This window comes from Erythrolamprus reginae, chromosome 2 (assembly GCF_031021105.1).
Source record: "Erythrolamprus reginae isolate rEryReg1 chromosome 2, rEryReg1.hap1, whole genome shotgun sequence".
Classification (NCBI taxonomy): Eukaryota; Metazoa; Chordata; class Lepidosauria; order Squamata; family Dipsadidae; genus Erythrolamprus; species Erythrolamprus reginae.
Window position 1 is genome coordinate 12,216,848 of NC_091951.1, and position 21,017 is coordinate 12,237,864.

General features: G+C 45.2%; 1 protein-coding gene across 1 annotated transcript; it reads right to left on the minus strand.

Moving 5' to 3' along the window:
* Window positions 1–4,209: 4,209 nt before the first annotated feature.
* On the minus strand, window positions 4,210–19,519 carry LOC139159745 (major histocompatibility complex class I-related gene protein-like). The gene is made up of 8 exons (XM_070737118.1): window positions 19,422–19,519; window positions 14,218–14,493; window positions 13,262–13,537; window positions 10,755–11,036; window positions 9,890–9,979; window positions 7,958–7,990; window positions 6,644–6,677; window positions 4,210–4,970 (listed from the first exon to the last, which is right to left on the minus strand). Exons 1-7 carry the CDS (start codon window positions 19,489–19,491, stop codon window positions 6,658–6,660), a joined length of 1,047 nt encoding a protein of 348 aa, XP_070593219.1. The 5' UTR covers window positions 19,492–19,519; the 3' UTR covers window positions 4,210–4,970; window positions 6,644–6,657.
* Between the last annotated feature and the right edge of the window lie 1,498 nt (window positions 19,520–21,017).

Sequence of the window (21,017 nt, forward strand, 5' to 3'; positions counted from 1 at the left end):
GAAGCCAGAGGGGAAAAAAAGAAAAAAATTCAAAATTTTTCTACCAGTTCTGCATACCTGACTGTACCTGTAGGAGCCCATCACTGTGTACAGTTGACCTCTCCCCTTTTCTAAGACGTCTGTAAGAAGCGTGCATAACCACACCATTGTGCCTACTGCCCCTGTCCTACTGTCCTATTGTCTCTTTTTATAATAATAAGAATAAGAATTTATTAGATTTGTATGTCGCCCCTCTCTGCAGACTTTATCATTACTTTCTATGTTATGTTTATATAAACTACTATTCTATACTGTAGTTGATTGACAAATAAATAAATAAAATTAAGCAATAGAACAATTATTCTCCTGGAGTTGTGGCTGCTCCATCACTGGAGGATTTAAAAAACAAAACAGGATGGGATATAAGCTCTCCCAACTTAACCTGGAAGTTGGACTAGAAGACCTCTGAGGTCCTCCCAGCCCTATGATTCTGTTGCAGCTCCGAGTGACCACCCTCGGGATGAAAAGGCTCAAAAGCTCTTGTGGCCAGTCAGAGGGGTATCTAAGAAATAGAACATTTCTCATTGTTTGATTCAGAAGAAGGGGCTCAAATACAGATTGAATTCTCAGCAAATGCTTTAAAGCCTCTCCAACCTTTTGGCTTCCTTGGGCAGCATTGAATGAAAAGGAATCGTCTTGGGCTGCCTATGAATCATATACTGTATAGTTAATGTACAATTTTATTTTTTATATTATTTATTATAAGATTAAAAGTTTTGTGGGACTGCATTATTAGCTGGCCAAAGCTGAATGTGGTTCTCGTGTTGCAGGTTGGAGGCGTCCACTTTAAATTTCCTACTTTTTATGCTGTGAAAGATGGGAACTCTTGAGGGCATCTGGGAAGCCCAAAAGGAATTGGGGTAAAAGACCCTCCCACCCCCTTTTCACCCATCCTTGAACAGAAAGCGTTCACTTTTCAGGTAGTCCTCGATTTACAACAGTTCATTTAGTGACCATGAAAAGCTACAACAGCACTGAAAAAAAAGACACATGACAATTTTTCACAATTATGACCCTTTCAGCTTCCTCATGCTCAGGTGATTTACATTTGGGTGCTTGGCAACTGACTCATACTTATGACCTTTGCAGAGTCCAGCGGTCAAGGGGCCTCTTTTGCAACCTTCTGACCAGCAAAGTCAAGGGGAAAACCAGATTCACTTCACAACTGTGTTACTGATTTAACAACTGCAGTGAACCACTTAACAACTGTGGCATGAATGCTCGTAAAATGGGGCAAAACTCACTTAACACATTTTTCATTTAGCAACCTAAAATTGTGGTCGTAAGTTGAGGACTATCTGTAATATGGGGGACATCTTTCCCATCAATCAGGGGTCTCCCCACTCTTGGGCCACTGCATCAGATGGGGCAGCTGAGGAGCCCAGAGAGGATCTCTCAGAAGCAGGAGAAGCTGCCCTTCTGCAAGGGGACCAGGACGGCTCTGGCCGGGCCTTGAACTCCTGCCTCCCGAAGGGCCCCTGGATGAGGCTCAGAGACCCGGAGGATTGGAGGGAAAAGCAGCCTCTGTCCCTGCCATCAATAAACCAAGACCAAAAGCAGCCATTTTACAGATGATCAGCTGGTGATGCTGGAGAAACAGGCACAGAAACAAAATGGCCGCCTCCTCCCCAAAGGAGCAGAGAGGAGTTCCCCTCCCCCACCCAGTTGTTGCCTTGGTTCCAACTCTTCTCCCCCCTCAGAGTGAAATAAAAGTCTCTGAGCAACAGAGGGGGAAATCCTTGTTATTCCCAACTTCCAATAAGACTCAGCAGCTCAGGTGAGTAGAAGCAGCAACTCAGGTGAGTAGAAATGAAAAAAAACCACCATTTATTTTCAGCAAACAATTTTGGTCTTCTTACAGTGTGTGTGAAATGGTTATTGGGGAAGCAGCCAGGCCCAACTCTGGATCTCCTGGTCCATTTTTTCTTAGAATTAACCTTTTAAATTTATTTCAAAGATTAAAATCCCAAATAAAAAATAAAAAGATTAAACAGAGACAGAACAAAACTAAACAAAAAAATTGAAAAAGCAATTTTAAAGAGAGAAAATGACATATTATGCCTCCCAGTTGAACCCTGAGTAATCTATTGCAACAATAATAGCTTCCTCCTTTGCAAAAGAGGCCCAGAATTTATAATCTTGTACATCTATTTGCAACCTGACCTAGCATTGATTACATATGTGAAAGAAAAAATAGTTAATAGATTGAAAAAGAGCAAAGTTAAAATTTAAAGCACTCTGCTAATAGTCTGTTATTATAATTTATTCATAGAAAGTCTACACAATTTCTTATTGGCCACAATCACTTTCATCATTATATCTGAATGCAGGTCAAATAATCTGTGTCTAATTTTAAATAGTAAAACCTTCCCTTAGGTTTTCAATTAAGAACTTTATCAACAATTATATCTCATTTCCAAAGTTCAGAAGTCTCTGTTCTAAATATCTTATTCATGTTGAATAATCTCAGAGTTCTTGTCAATTTTTTCTGAAAAACCAAATACTTGTCCACATCTGAGAGTGACAGATGGAATTCCAATTCCTCACACTGGAAATCAGGTACAACTTATTTCCTGCTTTTGGATACCACATTGATTTTGCAAACCCTTTCTTCACCTATCAATTTTTTTCTTTTTATTGTCACATAAAACCGTACATTGGAGAGCATTCTTCTTTCTTTTTAAAAAAAAACTAATTTTATTAGATTTTTAAAAACCATACAAACATATAAGACATTAACAAATCATTCAAATAACTTCATTTACATTTCTGTAGCATCAGCGTATCAATTTCACTACAAACTATCTTATCAATAATCTTTTCCATTTAATATTTACCTTTTATATTAGTTATTTATTTTGTATTAGTATTTACAAGTACTGATTATTAAATACTGGTCATTTATATATACTGTATATAATTTTTTTCAAGCCATATATGCAATTTTTCCCACACGTATAGAATTTTTTCCTTTGATAATTCTACAATTCTATAGTAAGCCTGCTCATTTCTGCACAGTCCAACATTTTCTTTATTACTATTATCTCTGTAAGGGGGGGAGGGGGGCGTTTCATCCTTCCATGTTTGTGCAAGTGCTAATCTGGCCACCATAAGTGGCAAGATGTTCCATGATCTGTTTTACACTTTGGATTTACATTTGGATAGATTTACATTTGGATAGATTTTGGCTAATCATGCCGGGGCCTAATGCCACTGGTAGAACATTTTCTTTATACGGCACTAATAAAGTGAATTTATAATGTTCCTTTCATATTTTTCCCAATCTTCTAATTGGATCATGCAGCCAAATTTTTTCATCCAGGCTAACATATTCTCTTTCACTGTTTCCTCAATGTTATCAGAATATAAAAGATAATTATACATTTTTGTTATAAATGTAATATCTGGTCCAATCAATATTTTATCTATTAAATTATATTTCTTAGCTATACCAAATTTTACCAGGCCTGCTTTATATCTACTTTGTATTTTATAATATGTTATCCAATTCATACTTTTCCCTTCCTCTTCTAATTTTTGACTGATCTTTAAGCGTCCAGTTGAGTCTAACAAATCATCATATGTTATCTTTTTTTGTTATATCTACTGTGTTGGGATGTCAGCGTCTCAATTGTTGAAAGCCACCTGGGTATCTGTACATAATGTTTACTCCTTATTTTTCTTCATATGTATAATATTGTTGCTCTTTAGCATGTGATTGAAATTGTGTGTGTTTTCTATCCTTTTTTCCCCCATAAGTGGGCATTCTTCTTTCTTTTTAAAAAAAAATACTTTATTAAATATTTACTTTAAAAAAGAAAGAAAACTAAGAAAAAACAAAACAATACAACATTTGGTATATACATATAACATACAACAAAAATAAAGCATCATGCTTTATACATGGATTATTTGATATCATAGCTTAGTATTTACACCTGCTAAATGGCAGTATAATTGGTTTGCAGCTCATTCATTTATAATAATATTTCCCTTTATTGGTTATTACACATACATACACCTTGTTAATTTTTCTGTTAATATATTCATTTTTATGTTTAATTTTCTCAATAGTATAATAGTGCCTTATGGTAGTAATATTTCCTCTTAATAACAATTTGATTTTTCTCTCTAAATTTAATATTTTAAATAATTTTATCGTTATTCACATTTTTATTTTATTTTATTTTGTTTTTCGCAATCCAGACATTGGGCATTCTTCTTTCAATGATCTCCCAAAATAATTTATGTTCTTTCAAAGACATGAAAAACACTCTTAGTTTTCTCTTCAAAGGTAAGAGAAGCAGATAAGCAACAGCTTCCACAGGGAAATTTTCTTTTTACTCTTGTGGTAGAATTAAATAAGGGGGTGGTGGTGGAAATTTCCCATAAAAAAATTAAGGGAGAAATATTGAGGGTCTTAAAAAAAAAGTTAGAAAGAGCCAGATTATAATATAATACCGTATATAGGTAAACGTAACATCCACCACAAATTCCTTACAGTTAAAAAGAATAATTTTGAATTTAATGAGCAAAAAAAATGTTCAAAAAGTCAAATAAAGGCATTGTAAAATAGGTCAAAAGTCAAATAATTATGAATCAGGTGATTGAAAAGGTTCAAGAAGTGCAGTTAAAACCCAGATGTGCTTAAGAAAGCTGAGCAGCTGAAGGCAAAAGATGGTGAGACATTAGACCTTCTGATCACTCCTTAATAAAAATTGCAGCATCCAGCCTCCTCTCTTCTCTGTCTGTGCTTGATTGTCCGAAGATCATCTTGGGTCATTTCTAGTCTCCCCTTTAAAAAACAAGGAGCAAAACCACCAAATAACCAGCTTTGGTGGCAAAATCAGCTGTTTGTCGGCAGCAGGAAAAAACGATCTCTGTTCAGCACTTGATGATGGAGGAAGGTTCCTCTTCCATTTTTCTAAACTCTGAAAATACATAAATGGCACTTACACACACAAAAATAAAGGACAACCCCCCCCCTTTCAATCCAAGCAACTCTGATGAAGGTTAACATCTCATCACTCTCCCTTAAAGTAAAACCAGCTACTCTTTATCCTGTTCCTCACCCCAATTCACTATGAACCTTCTCTAAAACCTGTCAATCAGCAGAAGCCCATTACTGATCAGAAATTGCAACACAAGTCTAGAAGCTATATTAAAAATGCTACTACGAGCCTTACAAAGCAGTTTGGGCCACTCTAGGAGGTCAGGCCAGAACTCAGGACCTTCTGTGGCCGTGGCTTGGTGGGCGTAGAATGGGAAGGATACTGCAAAATCTCGATTCTCACCTGACTATGAGACCAGCCAGGGATGGTATTTGCCTGTTCTCTATACAGTGTCCCGTCAATTTTCGTGGGGGATGCGTTCCGAGACTGCCCGCAAAAGTTAAATTTCCGTGAAGTAAAGATGCGGAAGTAGATACACTATTTTGGCTATGAACAGTAGCACAAGCCTTCCCTTAACACTTTAAACCCCTAAATTACAATTTCCCATTCCTTTAGCAACCATTTAGATTATTACTCACCAGGTTTATTTATTAAATTTTATTTTACAAAGATATTTATTAAAGGTGGATGAAAGTTTGGGGATGACATGATGTCATGGGGCGGAAAAAAAAGTGGTATAAAGGAAAAAAACCACGAAGTATTTTTTTAATTAATATTTTTGAAAAACCGTGGTATAGACTTTTTGCGAAGTTTGAACCTGTGAAAATTGAGGGAACACTGGACTACTCAAAATTTCTGCTACTGGTTCTCCAGAACCTGTCAGAAGTTGCTGAATTTCACCCCTGGCCCATAACTCTGGAAGCAAGCAGAGGTCCTCCCAGCATCTGAAAACTGCCAGGCAGGAGTAAAGCCAGTGGAAGGAGGTGCCCTTACTCACTGAGGGGAGCAGTGGAGTCCCCCTAAACCCTTTCTGGTCTGAAAACAGCCAGGTGGGGTGGGAGTCTTGCTAGGAGACTCGTTTTACACCAGGATCCAGCAGAGCCGAATTGAATTTCTGCATGGGAAATGGGGAAACCTGGGATGCTGTAGCTGGAGGGTCAGGATGGGCTGCTCTGTGGAAGACTTGCTGGATGCCTGGGACGGAAGGAGACTGCCTGTCCAGGTGGGCATGAAGAGTGCATGAAGAGTGGACTGTGCTGAAGAACGAAGCTGGAAAACCAACTAGGCTAAATAAAGGTATTTAAAAGAAAAGGGAAATATATATAAATAGGAATGTTGGGGGTTTTGTTTGTTTGTTTGTTTGTCTCTCTTCCTCTCTGTCATTTGTGAACCGAACCAGATGGATATTTCTCCCAACGCCCTGAGGACACTCAAATCTCCTCTTTGCAGGTCTCTGAGACTCCTGATCCCAGACAGTCTGAGCCTGAGAGGGGCCCCAGTCTGGCCTTGCAGAATAAGAATTTGGGGGCAGGCAGCCTCTCCCCAGTGCCCTCTGACTCTCCCTCAAATTCCTCACTTTCTAACGTCTGAGTAGATTAGGAGAGAACAGGGGTTTCCCAAAGTATCTTCACCCTTGGTTGTTCCTGGGACCTCAAAGTCCTCAATCTCCATTCCTTCCCCAACTCCATACTGCCCCCATTGGGGTCACTCACCTGCGAGGGGGCTGCTAAATGGCCTGGTTCCTCCCTGCATTGGAGAGAGAGACACAGAGTGAGAGGACAGAAAGGGAATGGACACAGGAACAGGAATCCTTTGTCCTGATCCTCTTCTCTCTCTTCACCATTAAACCTCTGCAGCCTCATGAATCTCTCAGAGGAGACCAGGCTGTTCATTTATTTCATGATTTAACTTCTATGACATCCATCTCTCCAAGGTGACTCCAGGAAGCTTGCAATAAAATTCAACAAATGTCATATAAAATATTTTAAACATTACATTACGGCCTAGATTGCCCCACCAGATCACATTGCCATTGCTCTGAAAATAAGATCATATCTGGTGTGCGACCACTGTCCCGAGTTGGGCCCAAGATGATCTGGAAAAGGCCCATGTCCACCATGGTGAACATGAACTTCTGGGCCACTTCCGAGACCAAATCCAGGGATGGCAGATTGAAGACTCCCAGGACCAGAATCCTGGGGCAACTCCATGCCAACGCTGAGATGGTCTCTAGCACTCAGGCAGGGAGGTGGCCATGCATCAAGGAGGCTAGTACAGTATTAAGAAGCCCAACTTATCTCTTGAGCTTAGATTCAGAAATGGAATCACAACCAGAAACCTGGGGACCAAGGCCCTTAAAGGCCAAAAGAGACTCTCAGAGGACCACTGCCATCCCACCTGCCCTGCGCCCTGGAGACCGGCTGGTGCCAAACCCTCAACCCAGCTGGACGCATCTCTGAAAGGAGACGCTCCCCACTTCCAGAATCAGCCATGTCTCAGCTATGCCACCTGAAGAGTCTCTAACCATTGGGGATCACGGCATTGCCAGTGGTTTTCCTATTTCCCACCAAGGAATGAAGGGCTCTTTCCCTCAAAGGGGCCCAGGCTCCACCATGCAGACTGTGGGCTGCCTTCCCTGCCTGGATGAAAGTGCCTGGAAATCCAACAGGGAGAGTTCCCCTTCTCCTCCGCAGGAACAAACCAGTGCAAGGAAAGTGGATTCTGCAAGTTCCTCCTACTTGGAGACCAGAGCAGCTTCTCACTCAGAGCAAACCTTTCACCCAGGTGGATCTTCTCATCCTCTGGGGGGTTTCTTGTCCTAGATCTTCACTCCCAATATCAGCCTGGCTCTTATGGAAAGGGGGCCTCCTTCCCCAGCTTAGTTCTTAGGAGGAAATAGCACAACTATGAAGCTTCATGAGTTGCTTTTGTGCTTAAACACACACACACACACAATCCTCAAGTGAAGGGGCCTATGAGGCCTGTTCTAAGTTGGAGATTACATGGAAGGAGGACAAATCACTCACTTGGGGCTGCATTGTAGTCTTCCTGATGTCTGTCTGCAAGGAGAAAAATCAATGAAAGCTCAAAGAAATCTACCCTCAGTAAGAGGAAGAACCCCAGGAGATATTTCACAGGCTGTTTGTCCCATCAATAAAGACAGAAATATCTTCAAAATACAGATGTATCTCCTGATTTGCCCCAAGAGAGACCTACTGCCTCCGAGATGGGTGGAGGGGAATTGGGGGAAGCAGCTGGGAGGGAAGGGAGGTTCCCATGGAAATTCTTCTCTGCTGCTCTTTGATCAAAGCCTTTGAGGGGGACAGAGGAACCAGGATGCCTCTTCCCAACTCAGAAGAACCTCAGACTGCCTGAATCTCAGACTCAGCTGAACCGAGACTGGAGTCCCAGCAAGAGGCTGAGATCTCTGATGCTCCCCAAGAGGGCTGGGACAAAAGGACAGAAGGGAGCCCAGAAGGAGCTCCCCAAAGGATGCATTTTAGGGGGAATCTCCCCATCTTATCTAGGTCTCCAGCAGTCGGGTTTCAGGCCCGGTTACAGCACGGAAATCGCTTTGGTCGCGTTGATGGATGATCTCTGGCGGGCCCGGGACAGGGGTTTATCCTCTGTCCTGGTGCTCCTCGATCTCTCAGCGGCTTTCGATACCATCGACCATGGTATCCTTCTGCGCCGGTTGGAAGGGGCTGGGGGTGGGAGGCACTGTTCTTCAGTGGTTCTCCTCCTACCTCTCTGGCCGGTCGCAGTCGGTGTTAGTGGGGGGTCAGAGGTCGGCTCCGAGGTCTCTCCCTTGTGGGGTGCCTCAGGGGTCGGTCCTCTCCCCCTTGCTATTTAACATCTACATGAAACCGCTGGGTGAGATCATCCAAGGACATGGGGTGAGGTATCATCAATATGCCGATGATACCCAGCTTTACATCTCCACCCCATGCCCAGTCAACGAAGCAGTGGAAGTGATGTGCCGGTGCCTGGAGGCTGTTGGGGCCTGGATGGGTGTCAACAGACTCAAACTCAACCCGGATAAGACGGAGTGGCTGTGGGTTTTGCCTCCCAAGGACAATTCCATCTGTCCGTCCATTACCCTGGGGGGGGGGAATTATTGACCCCCTCAGAGAGGGTCCGCAACTTGGGCGTCCTCCTCGATCCACAGCTCACATTAGAAAACCATCTCTCAGCTGTGGCGAGGGGGGCGTTTGCCCAGGTTCGCCTGGTGCACCAGTTGCGGCCCTATCTGGACCGGGACTCATTGCTCACAGTCACTCATGCCCTCATCACCTCGAGGTTCGACTACTGTAATGCTCTCTACATGGGGCTACCTTTGAAAAGTGTTCGGAAACTTCAGATCGTGCAGAATGCAGCTGCGAGAGCAGTCATGGGCTTACCTAGGTACGCCCATGTTTCACCATCACTCCGCAGTCTGCATTGGCTGCCGATCAATTTCCGGTCACAATTCAAAGTGTTGGTTATGACCTTTAAAGCCCTTCATGGCATCGGACCAGAATATCTCCGAGACCGCCTCCTGCCGCACGAATCCCAGCGACCGATTAGGTCCCACAGAGTGGGCCTTCTCCGGGTCCCGTCAACTAAACAATGCCGGTTGGCGGGTCCCAGGGGAAGAGCCTTCTCTGTGGCGGCGCCGGCTCTCTGGAACCAACTCCCCCCGGAGATTAGAACTGCCCCTACTCTTCCTGCCTTCCGAAAACTCCTTAAGACTCACCTTTGCCGTCAGGCATGGGGAAACTAAACATCTCCCCTGGGCATGTTAATTTATACATGGTATGCTTGTATGTGTGTTTGCTATTACATGGGGTTTTTCTTAAATCGTTAAATATTTTAATTAATTGGATTGTTGTGACTGTTTTTACTTGTTGTGAGCCGCCCCGAGTCTTCGGAGACGGGCGGCATACAAGTCCAACTAATAAATAAATAAATAAAATTACTGTAAAGACAGATCCCAGCAATCCCCAAGACCACAACAGCCACAATGCAGCCGATGATGAGCCCAAGGTTGGATTTTGAATCGGTGGGTCCTGAATTGGGAAAAAGAGCAATTAAATTTTAATATTTCTTGTATCATGGTGACAATAATCAATAAAAAAAAATTTGGATATGAATTTTGAAACTTTGGATATCCAATATATGTTAAGGACACTTAATCACATATACAGAACTCTTTGAGAAGGGGCCTTTTCCCCTGGGTTTTAACTGAGCCTCAGAAATTGACGTATCATATAATAAAACAATGTGCAACTTCTTTCTTATTGCAGCAGTGACATTTTGATCTTTAAAGCAAGAAATACTGTTAGTCTCTGATGGGAAAAAAACTCAGACTTGGGAGCCTCTTTTCTGACTCCTGATGCATCAGTCCAGCCACTCTCTGCATTTCCTGAATTCAGCTGCAGTTCATCATTTTTAATCAAAATTTGCCTTCAGAAAAAGTGGCTAGCAGACTCCTCCTGATTCTTCTACTTTAGGAATTCTAAACAAAAGCAAATCTATTTCTGGTGCTGAATTTAACTGATGCATTTTGCTGGGAGGAAGAACCAGGGGAGGCCTAAGAGAGGATCTAAGGGCATTTCATCAGGATCAGCGAAGTATTATGATGGGATTCTGTCGTTTCCATCACCTGAAGTCAGTTCTACTGTCTGGTCCCTGCAGTTCACCAACCTAAAACACTGGAAAAACTAATGGATTTAAAGTGCAGGTACTATATGTTCACATCTGGACACACCTGGCGTCAGATTTCTCTCCCACCCCCTCCAGGCTGCCAAAGAGCCCGGCCTTTCCCTCCCTGCAGCCTCTCACCCTTCAGCTCCAAGTCCAGAGGATCCTGCAGGCCGTCGTGCTCCACGTGGCACCGATAGCGGCCCCTCTCTTTGGGGTCGATCTGGATGCTGATCCAGTAGTGGTAGGTCCCATCCGCATTGGGGGCCAGAAACCCATGGAAAGTGTCCTGCAGCCAGACCTCCCCATCCCTCGTCCAGGAGGCATCGATCTCCCTGGGGTAGAAGCCGTGGACCTGGCAGACGTGCGTCTCCATCCCATCCTCCACCTCCGTCCTGCTGCTCATCGTCACCACTGGAGGCTCTGCGGAAACACCGGAATTGACTCTGAGCCCCTCCAGAGACTGAAAGGTGGGTGAGAAAATCAGGGGCAGGAAACTCTCCCCCTATTTCCCCCTCCACACCTGAAGCATCTCAAGGGGTTTGGGGAAATGCTCCGAATCTGGAAAACGCTCAACCACAAGAACTCCTGATTTTGAGTCCTTCCCAGGGACTCAGCCTGAAAAACCTCCAGCAGCAAATTGAGGATCCAAGGAAATTCCTCTCTGTCTGCTTTGAACTCTGGCTGATCTTGGGCTGCTCCCTTCAGGGGAGGGAGAGTGGAGATGGTCTCTTAAGGTCCCTCTCAAAACAGCCACAACACAGAAGATTCTCTCTACTTTCTGCATCCTCTTCTGCTCCCCTGAATCTGAGGCTGCTCCAGGCCTCTTTCCAAGGGACACAACCCCAATTTTAAGGGGAAGAGAGATCAAAGGGAATCTCACACTGATCAATTTGGAAAAGAGATTTTGTCTCTCAAAGCAGAGTGGAGGTGGATTGATGCCAATGGAAGAGAGAGAAGGTCCTCTTCCCCAGGCAGGGAGGAGTTGTTGGTAATCATCAGTGGGGGGATTCCACCATTGATCCTAATCTAATGCATCTGATCCTGGAGGCATCAGGGACACCAGGGTGAAAGGGGTAGACCAAGGGGGGAGGGGTGTTCCAGATGGTAAATTAATTTTTAAAAATAGGAAAAAAGTTATAATGTGAGCCCTCCTGTGGGGTGAGAAGGTGTCCCTGAAGGTGGGGAGGGGCTTGTTCTGAGAAAAGGTCACTGAGAATTTTGGGAAAAGATCACTGAGAATTGAGGCTTAAGAGAACGTTTGACAGAAACTTTCTTCCCCACTCCCCTCCCCCCAAAGAAATGAACCCTTCATTTGGGGTCACTGATAATGTCTTCCTAATGGTAGAAGTGGAGCCCTCTAGTGGTGGTGATAGGATAAAGTGACCAAATGTCCTGCTTTCACCGGGACAGTCAATCTTTTTGATCATTTGTCTTGCGTCCTGTTCCATTTTTCTCCCAACCAGCCCCCTTGGGAAGAGGCTGGAGGGAAAGGGATTCTTGGCTCTCCGCTGCTGCCTCACCTCCCCGCTCCTAACCCAGCTTGAGTGGAGGTCTCTGCAGGGAGGAAGAGATCTCTGCGTGCGAGGAAGAAAAAGTGAAAGGACCCACTGAGATAAAGGGGCGCCACAGTGGGGGCAGGCGAGGGGTGCACTTGCTGAGGGGAGACGGTGGAGGTGGGCTTGCTCAAAATTTCGATTTCCTCGGCGCTTCTGGAGGCTCTGGCCAGCCCGAGGGCGATGTCCAGACACTTCTCTCCAGGCTGTGCGCAGTCCGTCCGGGTGCCTCAGGATCCGCCGAAGGGGAAGTGCAGCACCTTGGAGCTGTCGGAGCTCACCTGAGTGCACTTGGGGGCATCCTGAGGTGGGATCCTCCCCTCACCCCCCTGTTTACCCCCCACCCTCGGAGCCCCTGTTTGGCCGAAGGAGCAGGTGCCTGGGAGGAAGGAGCCTCCTGCTGAAAGGGCCTGGTCCGAAGGGGGGGAAAGTGGGAGGGGAGGCTGGACCAGGCTGCCTTTGCGTCTCTCTTCCAGGGGCCGGAGCGCCTACTGAGCCCCAGGGACAGGACTGGGTTCACAGGGGGGGGAGGCCCCTATGGAGAAAGAGGAGGGAGGGGAGAAGAGGAATGAAGAGTGAGGAAGAAAGAGCGAGAGGGAGAGAGAGAAAGAGAGGGAGAAAGAGAAAAAATAGAGGGAGAGAAAGAAAGATAGAGGGAGGGAAATAGAGAAAAAGGGAGGGAGGAAGAAAAAGAAAGAGAAAAGAGGAAGGAAGGAAGGAAGGAAGGAAGAAGGAAAGGGAGAGAGGGAGAAAGATAAATAGAAAGGAGGGAGGAAGAGAAAAAGAGTGAGGGGGAGAGAAGGAGGGAGAGAAAAAGAGAGAGGGAGGAAGGAAGAGAAAAAGGAGAGGAAGGAATTAAGAAAGAAAGTAAGAGGGATGGTAGAGAGAGAGAGACAAAGAAAGAGGAATGAAGAGAGAGAAAGGGAGGAAGAGAGAGAGAGAGAAAAGAAAAAGATTTTTTTTGCAATTTTTTTTGCTAAGCCCCCCGTTTGCCCTGGTTGGGGGGATTCCCACCAGGGCAAACAGGCTGTAGACTAGGGACTCGAAGGGGCTGAATGTGTCCAAGAAACTCCAGTTTGCATTGATGCTCACCTCTCCTCAGCAGTGTCTCCTTCCCATAGGACAGGTACTTCTCCAGCCACTGAATGCAAATTTCCTCCAGGTAGGCCTTATGTCCCTGATTCTTTCCTGGAATAGTGTCCCATTTCCTCTGGGTGATCTGGGCCTGGGCGTCGGGAGCCACCCAAGTGAGGGTCTCCTTGTCGAAGGTGAGGAAGGTCCTCCCGTCATAGCCATACTGATGAAACCCTCCTTTGCTCCCGTCTCTCCGGAGCTCACAGCCAAACATCCACTGCAATGTGTGCAGGCCTAAAAGAGAGACAGGAGGATGGTTTCCGGAGTCCTGAAGATACACAGAGCTGCCCCCTTTCTTGCAGGGACTTTGACAGAGGCACTGATACCCCCATTTCCTCCCTAGATTTCAAGGGAAAGAAAGCCCCCATCATTAACCTCCCTTCTCCCCTCCCTCCCCCTCCCTCCCTGCATTCCCCTCCCCCCAGGACGGAGTCCTTGAACCTTCCCAGGAAAAGGGAATCTGGAAAAGGCAGCAGAGGATCCCAAGGGAGACGGAGAGAAGGAGGAGTGGAAAAAGAAACAGAGGGACGGAGATCCTTCCATCTTTCTCTCTGCTGTTCCTCTGGGGGGAAAGGAAGGGATCCCAGAGAGGGAACAGGAGCCTGGATCTGCGACTGCAAAGAGGGACTGAGAATCTGGTGGTCTCAAAGAGGATCTGATTGATCTACATAAAAGAAAGAAAGAGAGAGAAGGACAAGGAGCTGCTCCTCCCAGGATCTAATAAGGATCCACTGTCAGTTTTGTGGGGGGGAGACCTGTGATTCCCTTCCTCCCCCACAGCAGGAGACCCACCAAGGTCAGACCCTCCAAATTTCATGGGGGAGGGGGAAGATTTCGGTCTCTTTTTACCTCAATTTGTATCAATATCAACATTCAGAAACACAGATGGAGGAGTCACCTGACCCATCACTCACCTTCGCTCTGATTGTAGCGACTCCTCAGAGTCTCCAGGTTATCTCTGAATGTCTCCTCATTGCCCCGAACACTCTGGGTGTTTCTGTCCCAGTATTGGGGATCCTCCTTCTCCACCTTCTCCATCCAGGAGACTTTTGGCTGCACCTTCTGGCTGTTGTTGTCGTAGTAACTGAAGAGTTGATCATCCACATAACCCACAAGGACAAACTGGGGCAGCCCCTGACTCGGCTCTGAGATGAAGGTGTAGAAAATCTTCATGGAATGGGAGGAGGCGCCTGGAAGGGACCCAGAGGGGCAAAATTAGGGGGCTTTAGTCAAGGACCCTGATGCTATATGGGGCACGGAAGGTCCCATTTCCAGGTCTGGAAAGAATAAGGTGACCAGATTTTCACATTGGTAAAGCGGGACACCATTGAAGGAGGGCTGGGTTGTAGGGTTCCTTGATTAAAAATTTGGTCTATGAAATAAATAAATAAATTAGTTACCTAAATTATCTGATGTGTAGAAACTAAACAAGGAGAGAAGCAACTTAGGATAAGGAGAAAATTCCTGACAGAACAATGAATGAATCCCTGGAATAGCCTGCCACCAGAAGTTGTGAATGCTCCAACGCTGGCAGTTTTTAAGAAGATGTTGGATATCCCTTTGTCTGAAGTAGTACAGTAATACCTCGTTTTACGAACCTAATTGGTTCCGGAAGGAGGTTTGTAACACGAAACAATGTTTCCCATTGGAAACAATGTAAAAGCAATTAATGAGGAAGGGTTCTCCCGAACCCAAACCCAAACCCGAACTTTTCAGGTTTGGGAGGCCGCCGAGAAGCGTCGCCGCCCACCTGTCACCTTCTTAAACAGCAGGGGTCTTCTTGGCATTCTCCCGAACCCAGAAGTTCGGCAAAAGTTCGGGTTCGGGTTTCGGAGGCCACCGAAAAGCACTCGGCTGTTTCAGAAGGTTACAGCTGGGCGGCCACCTGGTGGCCTCCAGGAAGGACGTCTTCGTGACGTCAAAGCTCCGCCCATGGAATTCCCTATTGGGATTCCCCACCTCCTTTCCAGCCTCCAGATCTGCCGAAAATGCCACCGCCGATCGCAAAAACGGCGCTCCGCCGAGCGGCGCCACCCGGCTGTAACGTTCTGAAACCGAAACCGAACTTTTGCTGAACTTCTGGGTTCGAGTTCAGGAGAACGCCGAGAAGCCCCCCTGCTGTTTAAGAAGGTGATAGGCGGGCGGCAGCGCTTCTCGGCGGCCTCCCGAACCCAAACCCGAAAAGTTTGGGTTTGGGTTTGAGTTTGGGAGAACGCTGAGAAGCCCCCCGGCTGTTTTAAAAGGTGACAGCCAGGCACCATTTTGCGATCTGCGGTGGGTTCGTGAGGCGAAAAAAGTTCGTAAGAAGAGGAAAAAATTTTCTGAACCCCGGGTTCGTATCTCGAAGTGTTCGTATCACAAGGGGTTCGTATCTCGAAGTACCACTGTATAGGGTTTCCTGCCCAAGCAGGGGGTTAGACTAGAAAACCTCCAAAATCCCTTCCAACTCTGTTGTTATTATTATTATGTAACTTTTCCTTCCAAAATGGTTTTTATTTGTTACACCTTTCCATTTTTGGGCCTACTACTTCGTCTCCCTCCTAAATCTCTTCCTCAATGTCTTTTTTAAAAATTCCTTCTTTTATCATAACCAAAAACCTCTAAAAATATATTTAGGAAGGTAATCAAACCTGTTATCTTCATCTTCATTACAATATCATATAATTTTCTTAATAATTGGGATTTCATATATTATTTCAAAACAATTGCTTAAATCAAACTTCCATATGATAAATATTCAGATTTTCCATTTAAAACATATTTCATAAGTTAAAATCATTACTATCTCAATAGATCAGTAAATAACAATTCAAGGTTACTCAATCATTAATTGTAAGATCTTTCTTCTACAAGATTATATTTAACCTGTGTAAGGAGAAGCCACACTCTCAAAAAAAGGTAAATATATTCATATTAATTATGTAGAACAAATGATTAATGCCAAAATTCATACTATTATAATATTATCCCAACGTTTATTTATTTATTTATTTATTACATTTGTATGCCACCCCTCTCCATAGACTCGGGGCTGCTCACAACAGCAATAGAACAATTCATAACAAATCTAATAATTTAAAAAACATTTTAAAAAACCCCATTATTAATCAAACATACATACAAACATACCATACATAAATTGTATAGGCCCAGAGGAGATATCTCAATTCCCCTATGCCTGGTGGCAAAGGTGGGTTTTAAAGAGTTTACGGAAGGCAAGGAGGATGGGGGCAGTTCTAATCTCCAGGGGGAGCTGGTTCCAGAGAGTCAGGGCCGCCACAGAGAAGGCTCTTCCCCTGGGACCCGCCAACCGACATTGTTTGGTCGATGGGACCTGGAGAAGGCCAACTCTGTGGGACCTAATCGGTCATTGGGATTCCTGCGGCAGAAGGTGGTCCCGGAGATATTCTGGCCCAGTGCCATGAAGGGTTTTATAGGTCATAACCAACACTTTGAATTGTGACCGGAAATTGATCGGCAACCAATGCAGATTGTTTGTATTCTTTTAAACAAGTCAGCAGGACTCACATTAACAAATCCTCTTGTGTATGACAAATAGGAAGAAAAAGTTTAATTACACAGGATTAAGTCACATTAGGAAAGAAAGAAGAAGAAAAAGGAGAGAACTGAGGGGTGGAGGAGGAATTAGAGAAAATGAAGGGGGAGATGATGGGAGAGAAAAAAAAACAGAGGATAGAAAGAGGGAGCGACCGAGAGACAATGGAGCATCTTCTGGAGGACCTGAAGGGTTGGGGGGCAGAAAGGGGACAGGGAGGAAAGGAAAGAAAAGCAGAGAGAAAGAGAGAGCGGGATCCCCAAACTTTATGTGCTCCTCTCCAATTGTTCCCCACATCCGGCAAGGCCTCCCTCCACCCCCACTTCTGCATTGCTCAGTCTCTGCCCCAAGGAGGCTGCAGAGTGTTGGGTATTTTGATTATTATTAATATTATTTGTATTAGCAGAGTTCAGGTGGCTTAATTTGCAGGGGAGTTAGCATGGCAAGAAATAACACGTTCAGAATCCCATTTGTTAGCAATGAATGATCCCTCCTTCATAAAGATGAAAAATACAATCTTTACTTCCAATGATGTTGATTCATGCAATTGATAGATTGCAGGCAGATAGGTTTATATTCCAGTCCATGTTAATAACTTCTGGATGGTCCCATGTGTGAGGATGACTTTGGATTTCATCTCACACATGTGTCCTCAGTCGAGGACAATGGATCACACAGGAGTTCAGAAGAAGAAGGTAGAAGAGAAGGAAGGGAGCATCTACTCTGCAGAGGTTTATATAGCCTGCAGGGTATCTGCCCCTTTTGGTCATTAAAAGGTGACACACTGGTCAGTTAATTGCGACCTGACCATAGAGATGTGTTTACAAGACAGATGTGTTTACAAGACAGTTAAACCCAACACAGAGGCCCCACAAAAAGAAGGGGGGCTCCATCCTCGGAAGCTCAAAACACAGCAGGAAAGCCCATATGGTCCCCCCAAGAGAGAAAAAAACATTCTGAGGCCCAACATGGATTGTTAATAGGTGCAGAATTGAGGGGGGATTTTATAATTTGGGGAAGGGGAGGGAGAAATTTGGTTGAGACCAGAAGCCTTGGGATCTTTATAGGAAACCCAAACTGCTTGCCTGGGAATTATGGGGAGGCAAAGGGGAGAATAATGACACCATGTACCCCGCTGGACCTCCCCCCCCCCTACTGGGAAATTCCCCCTCCCGTCCCAGAATTCAGGCATCCGAACAGGAATTGTCTTAGAACCCAGGACTCAATGGGGCTCAACCTTGAGCCATGGAGGCCTAGTGGTTAGAATGCAGCATTGCAGGCTAATGCTGCCCACAGCCAGGAGTTCAATCCTGACCTGCTAAAAGTCAATAGCTATAGTTTATACTTATAGTTTATTAGATTTGAGTGCCGCCCCTCTCCGAAGACAAAGCATACTTCTGAGGTTGGTAAAATGAGGACATTCATTAATTCATTAATTCATTCATTTATTAGATTTATACACCACCCCTCTCCGGGGACTCGGGGCGGCTTATAACATATATAAAAACAATGTAAACATCCAATCCAATTAATTTAACTAATTAATCTAAAACCCAATAGCATTGAAAATCAATCATTCCCATTCACACAACAAACATACATTACATTTGTTGGCCAGGGGGCTAGAGTCTAGTGGCCCCAAGCCTGGCGGCATAAATGAGCCTTTAGATTCTTGTGAAAGGCAGAGAGGGTGGGGGCAGTATGGATCTCCAAGAGGGAGCTGATTCCAGAGGGCCGGAGCCCCCACAGGGAAGGCTCTTCCCTTAGGCCCCGCCAAGTGACAAGATTGTTAGGCTGACATTTTCAACTGCTCCAAGTGGGCTTGAAAGCACTGTGAAGTGGTATACAGGTAGCCCTCCACTTCCAATGGTTCATTTAGTGACCGTTTAAAGTTACAACAACACTATAATCATTTTTACATTTTTACACTTACGACCATTGTAGCATCCCCACATTCTTCAGATGATCAAAATTCAAACACTTATGACAGTCGCAGGGTCCCGGGATCGTGTGCTCCCCTTTTGCAACCTTCTGACAATCAAACTCAATGGGGAAGCAGATTCACTTAAAAAACCATGTTACTAGTTAACAACTGCAGTGATTTGCTTAACAAATGTGGCAAGAAAAGTCATAAATTTAGGCAAAACTAACAAATTTTTCGCTGACCAACATAAATTCTAGGCTCAATTGTTGTCGCAAATGGAGGACTACATATATAAGTCTAAGCGCTGGTGCTATTGCTGTGCCGCAGAAAACCTGTGATTATCCCAAGAGAGAATAAATAAAGAATTCCAGCCACCCAATTAGGGTCCGAAACCATAATTCCCAGGTGCTAGAAAGGCAACAGATTTATTCTGAATCTCAATTTCTCTGACACTTTTCCTCTTTTGAAGCTGATCCGGCACTTTGTGCCTCTCAGAGCTTCTCTAACTCAGGCACTTGGACTTCAACTCCCAGACTAGAAGGAGGACCGAATCAGGATTCTATTTCTGGGAATCAACTCTTTTGGGGCGGGGAAGAGAAAAAGGGGTCGGAACCCCCGAAGACCCCAAAGGGACTCACCATCGCAGCTGTCCCGGAGGGCGACCGCCAGCAGCACCAGAAGCCAGAAGGGCGCATTACGCAGAGCCATCCTGCTCCGATCCTCAACCCCACTCCCTTCTGGAGACGCAGGCAAACAAAGACTCGCCCCGTGTGACCAGCAACGCCACAATCCAGGAAAAGGCGGTGATTGGGCAAGCTCAGCCAGTAGAAAAAATGTATCTCCATGTCGTCATCGTTGCTAGGCAGACGCCCAGGCGCAACTGGCTAGAGGGAGAGAAAAGGAAAGCGAAAGTTCTATCGGGAAATCCCCTTCCAGGCATTCCGTCCCTGGGGGAGGGGCAGATGGGGGGGCTGAGAAAAGCAAGCGGATGCTCTAAGCCTGGGGGGAGGGAGGGGCGCAGGCGAGGAAGAGGGGAGACCCCGCACAGCCTGTCGAAGTGGGGGATCAGGTGGAGTTGACAAAAAGCAACACAGCCCTAGTGTCAACAGAGAAGCGACAACATCAAAAGAAGCAGAGAAAGGATAATCCTGGTTTATCCTGCACTAGTGAGACTCCCCTTGGGATGCTGGTCCAATTCTGGTCTCCATGATCCAAAAAAGATGCTGAGAACCCTGGAACAGGTACAGAGAGGAGCAACCTATTGGACCGGGAGTCACTGCTCACAGTCACGCATGCCCTCATCACCTCAAGGCTTGACTACTGTAATGCTCTCTACATGGGGCTACCTTTGAAGAGTGGTGGCCGTATGCCCAAATCCAGGTGAGGTGGCAAAAAGATAAAAAAATATAGTGAAATCCAAGAAAATTTCTCAATATTGGACAAATTGCTATTAGGCGAGGGGAAAAACTCATTTTTGTTGATAATAATCTCTCAGTTGTTGTTGCCTATGCATCGCTCTCCTCGTGCGTGGCTGTATCATTAACTCTTGTTCTGAATCCAAGGAGGAGCTAGAGAATTGATCTCCTTCTGAGCTGTCTGTCACACTCTCCTCCTCCCTGTCACTCATGTCTTCTTGGTCAGAGGAGCCTTTATCAGCAGATTCCACGGGGGGGGGGGGGAAACAGGCCTGCAGCATGTGGATGTCTCCCCCACAGCCACAGTCCTTGGGGCAGGAGCTGGGGCAGAGCTAACCACAGCAATTCACTTGGGCTTTTCCTGCAGCTGTTTTGGTGTTTCAAGGAAATGAGATGTTTAAAGCACTTACATTGGAGGAGGGAAAAGCATTATTGCAGCAGTTGGGTATTGAGTTCGGAGAGTTTGGAGAGTTACAAGGAGCAGGAGCAGGAGGAGGAGGAGCAGAAGCAGCCTCCGATTCAAGTGGCCATGGTAGCTCGAACCAAAGGAAAGGCAAAAAGAGGAGCAACTGAGAGTATTGGTTGAACAGGTTGAGGCCTTGAGAAAGGAGCAGAGGAGAAAACAAAGACTGCAGCCTGAGAGGAAAGCGAGAAAGTGAAGACCTGAAACTGACTCTGTCTCTTTTCTTTGGAAATGTTTTTGAAAATTTTTATCTATTGGTTTTTTTATTCTACTCTCTTTTATGGGGGAAGGGATGAGTATAAAGCAAGGGGAGGTATTTCTCAATAGTAAAATAAAGGAAGATGGGGGAGACTTTT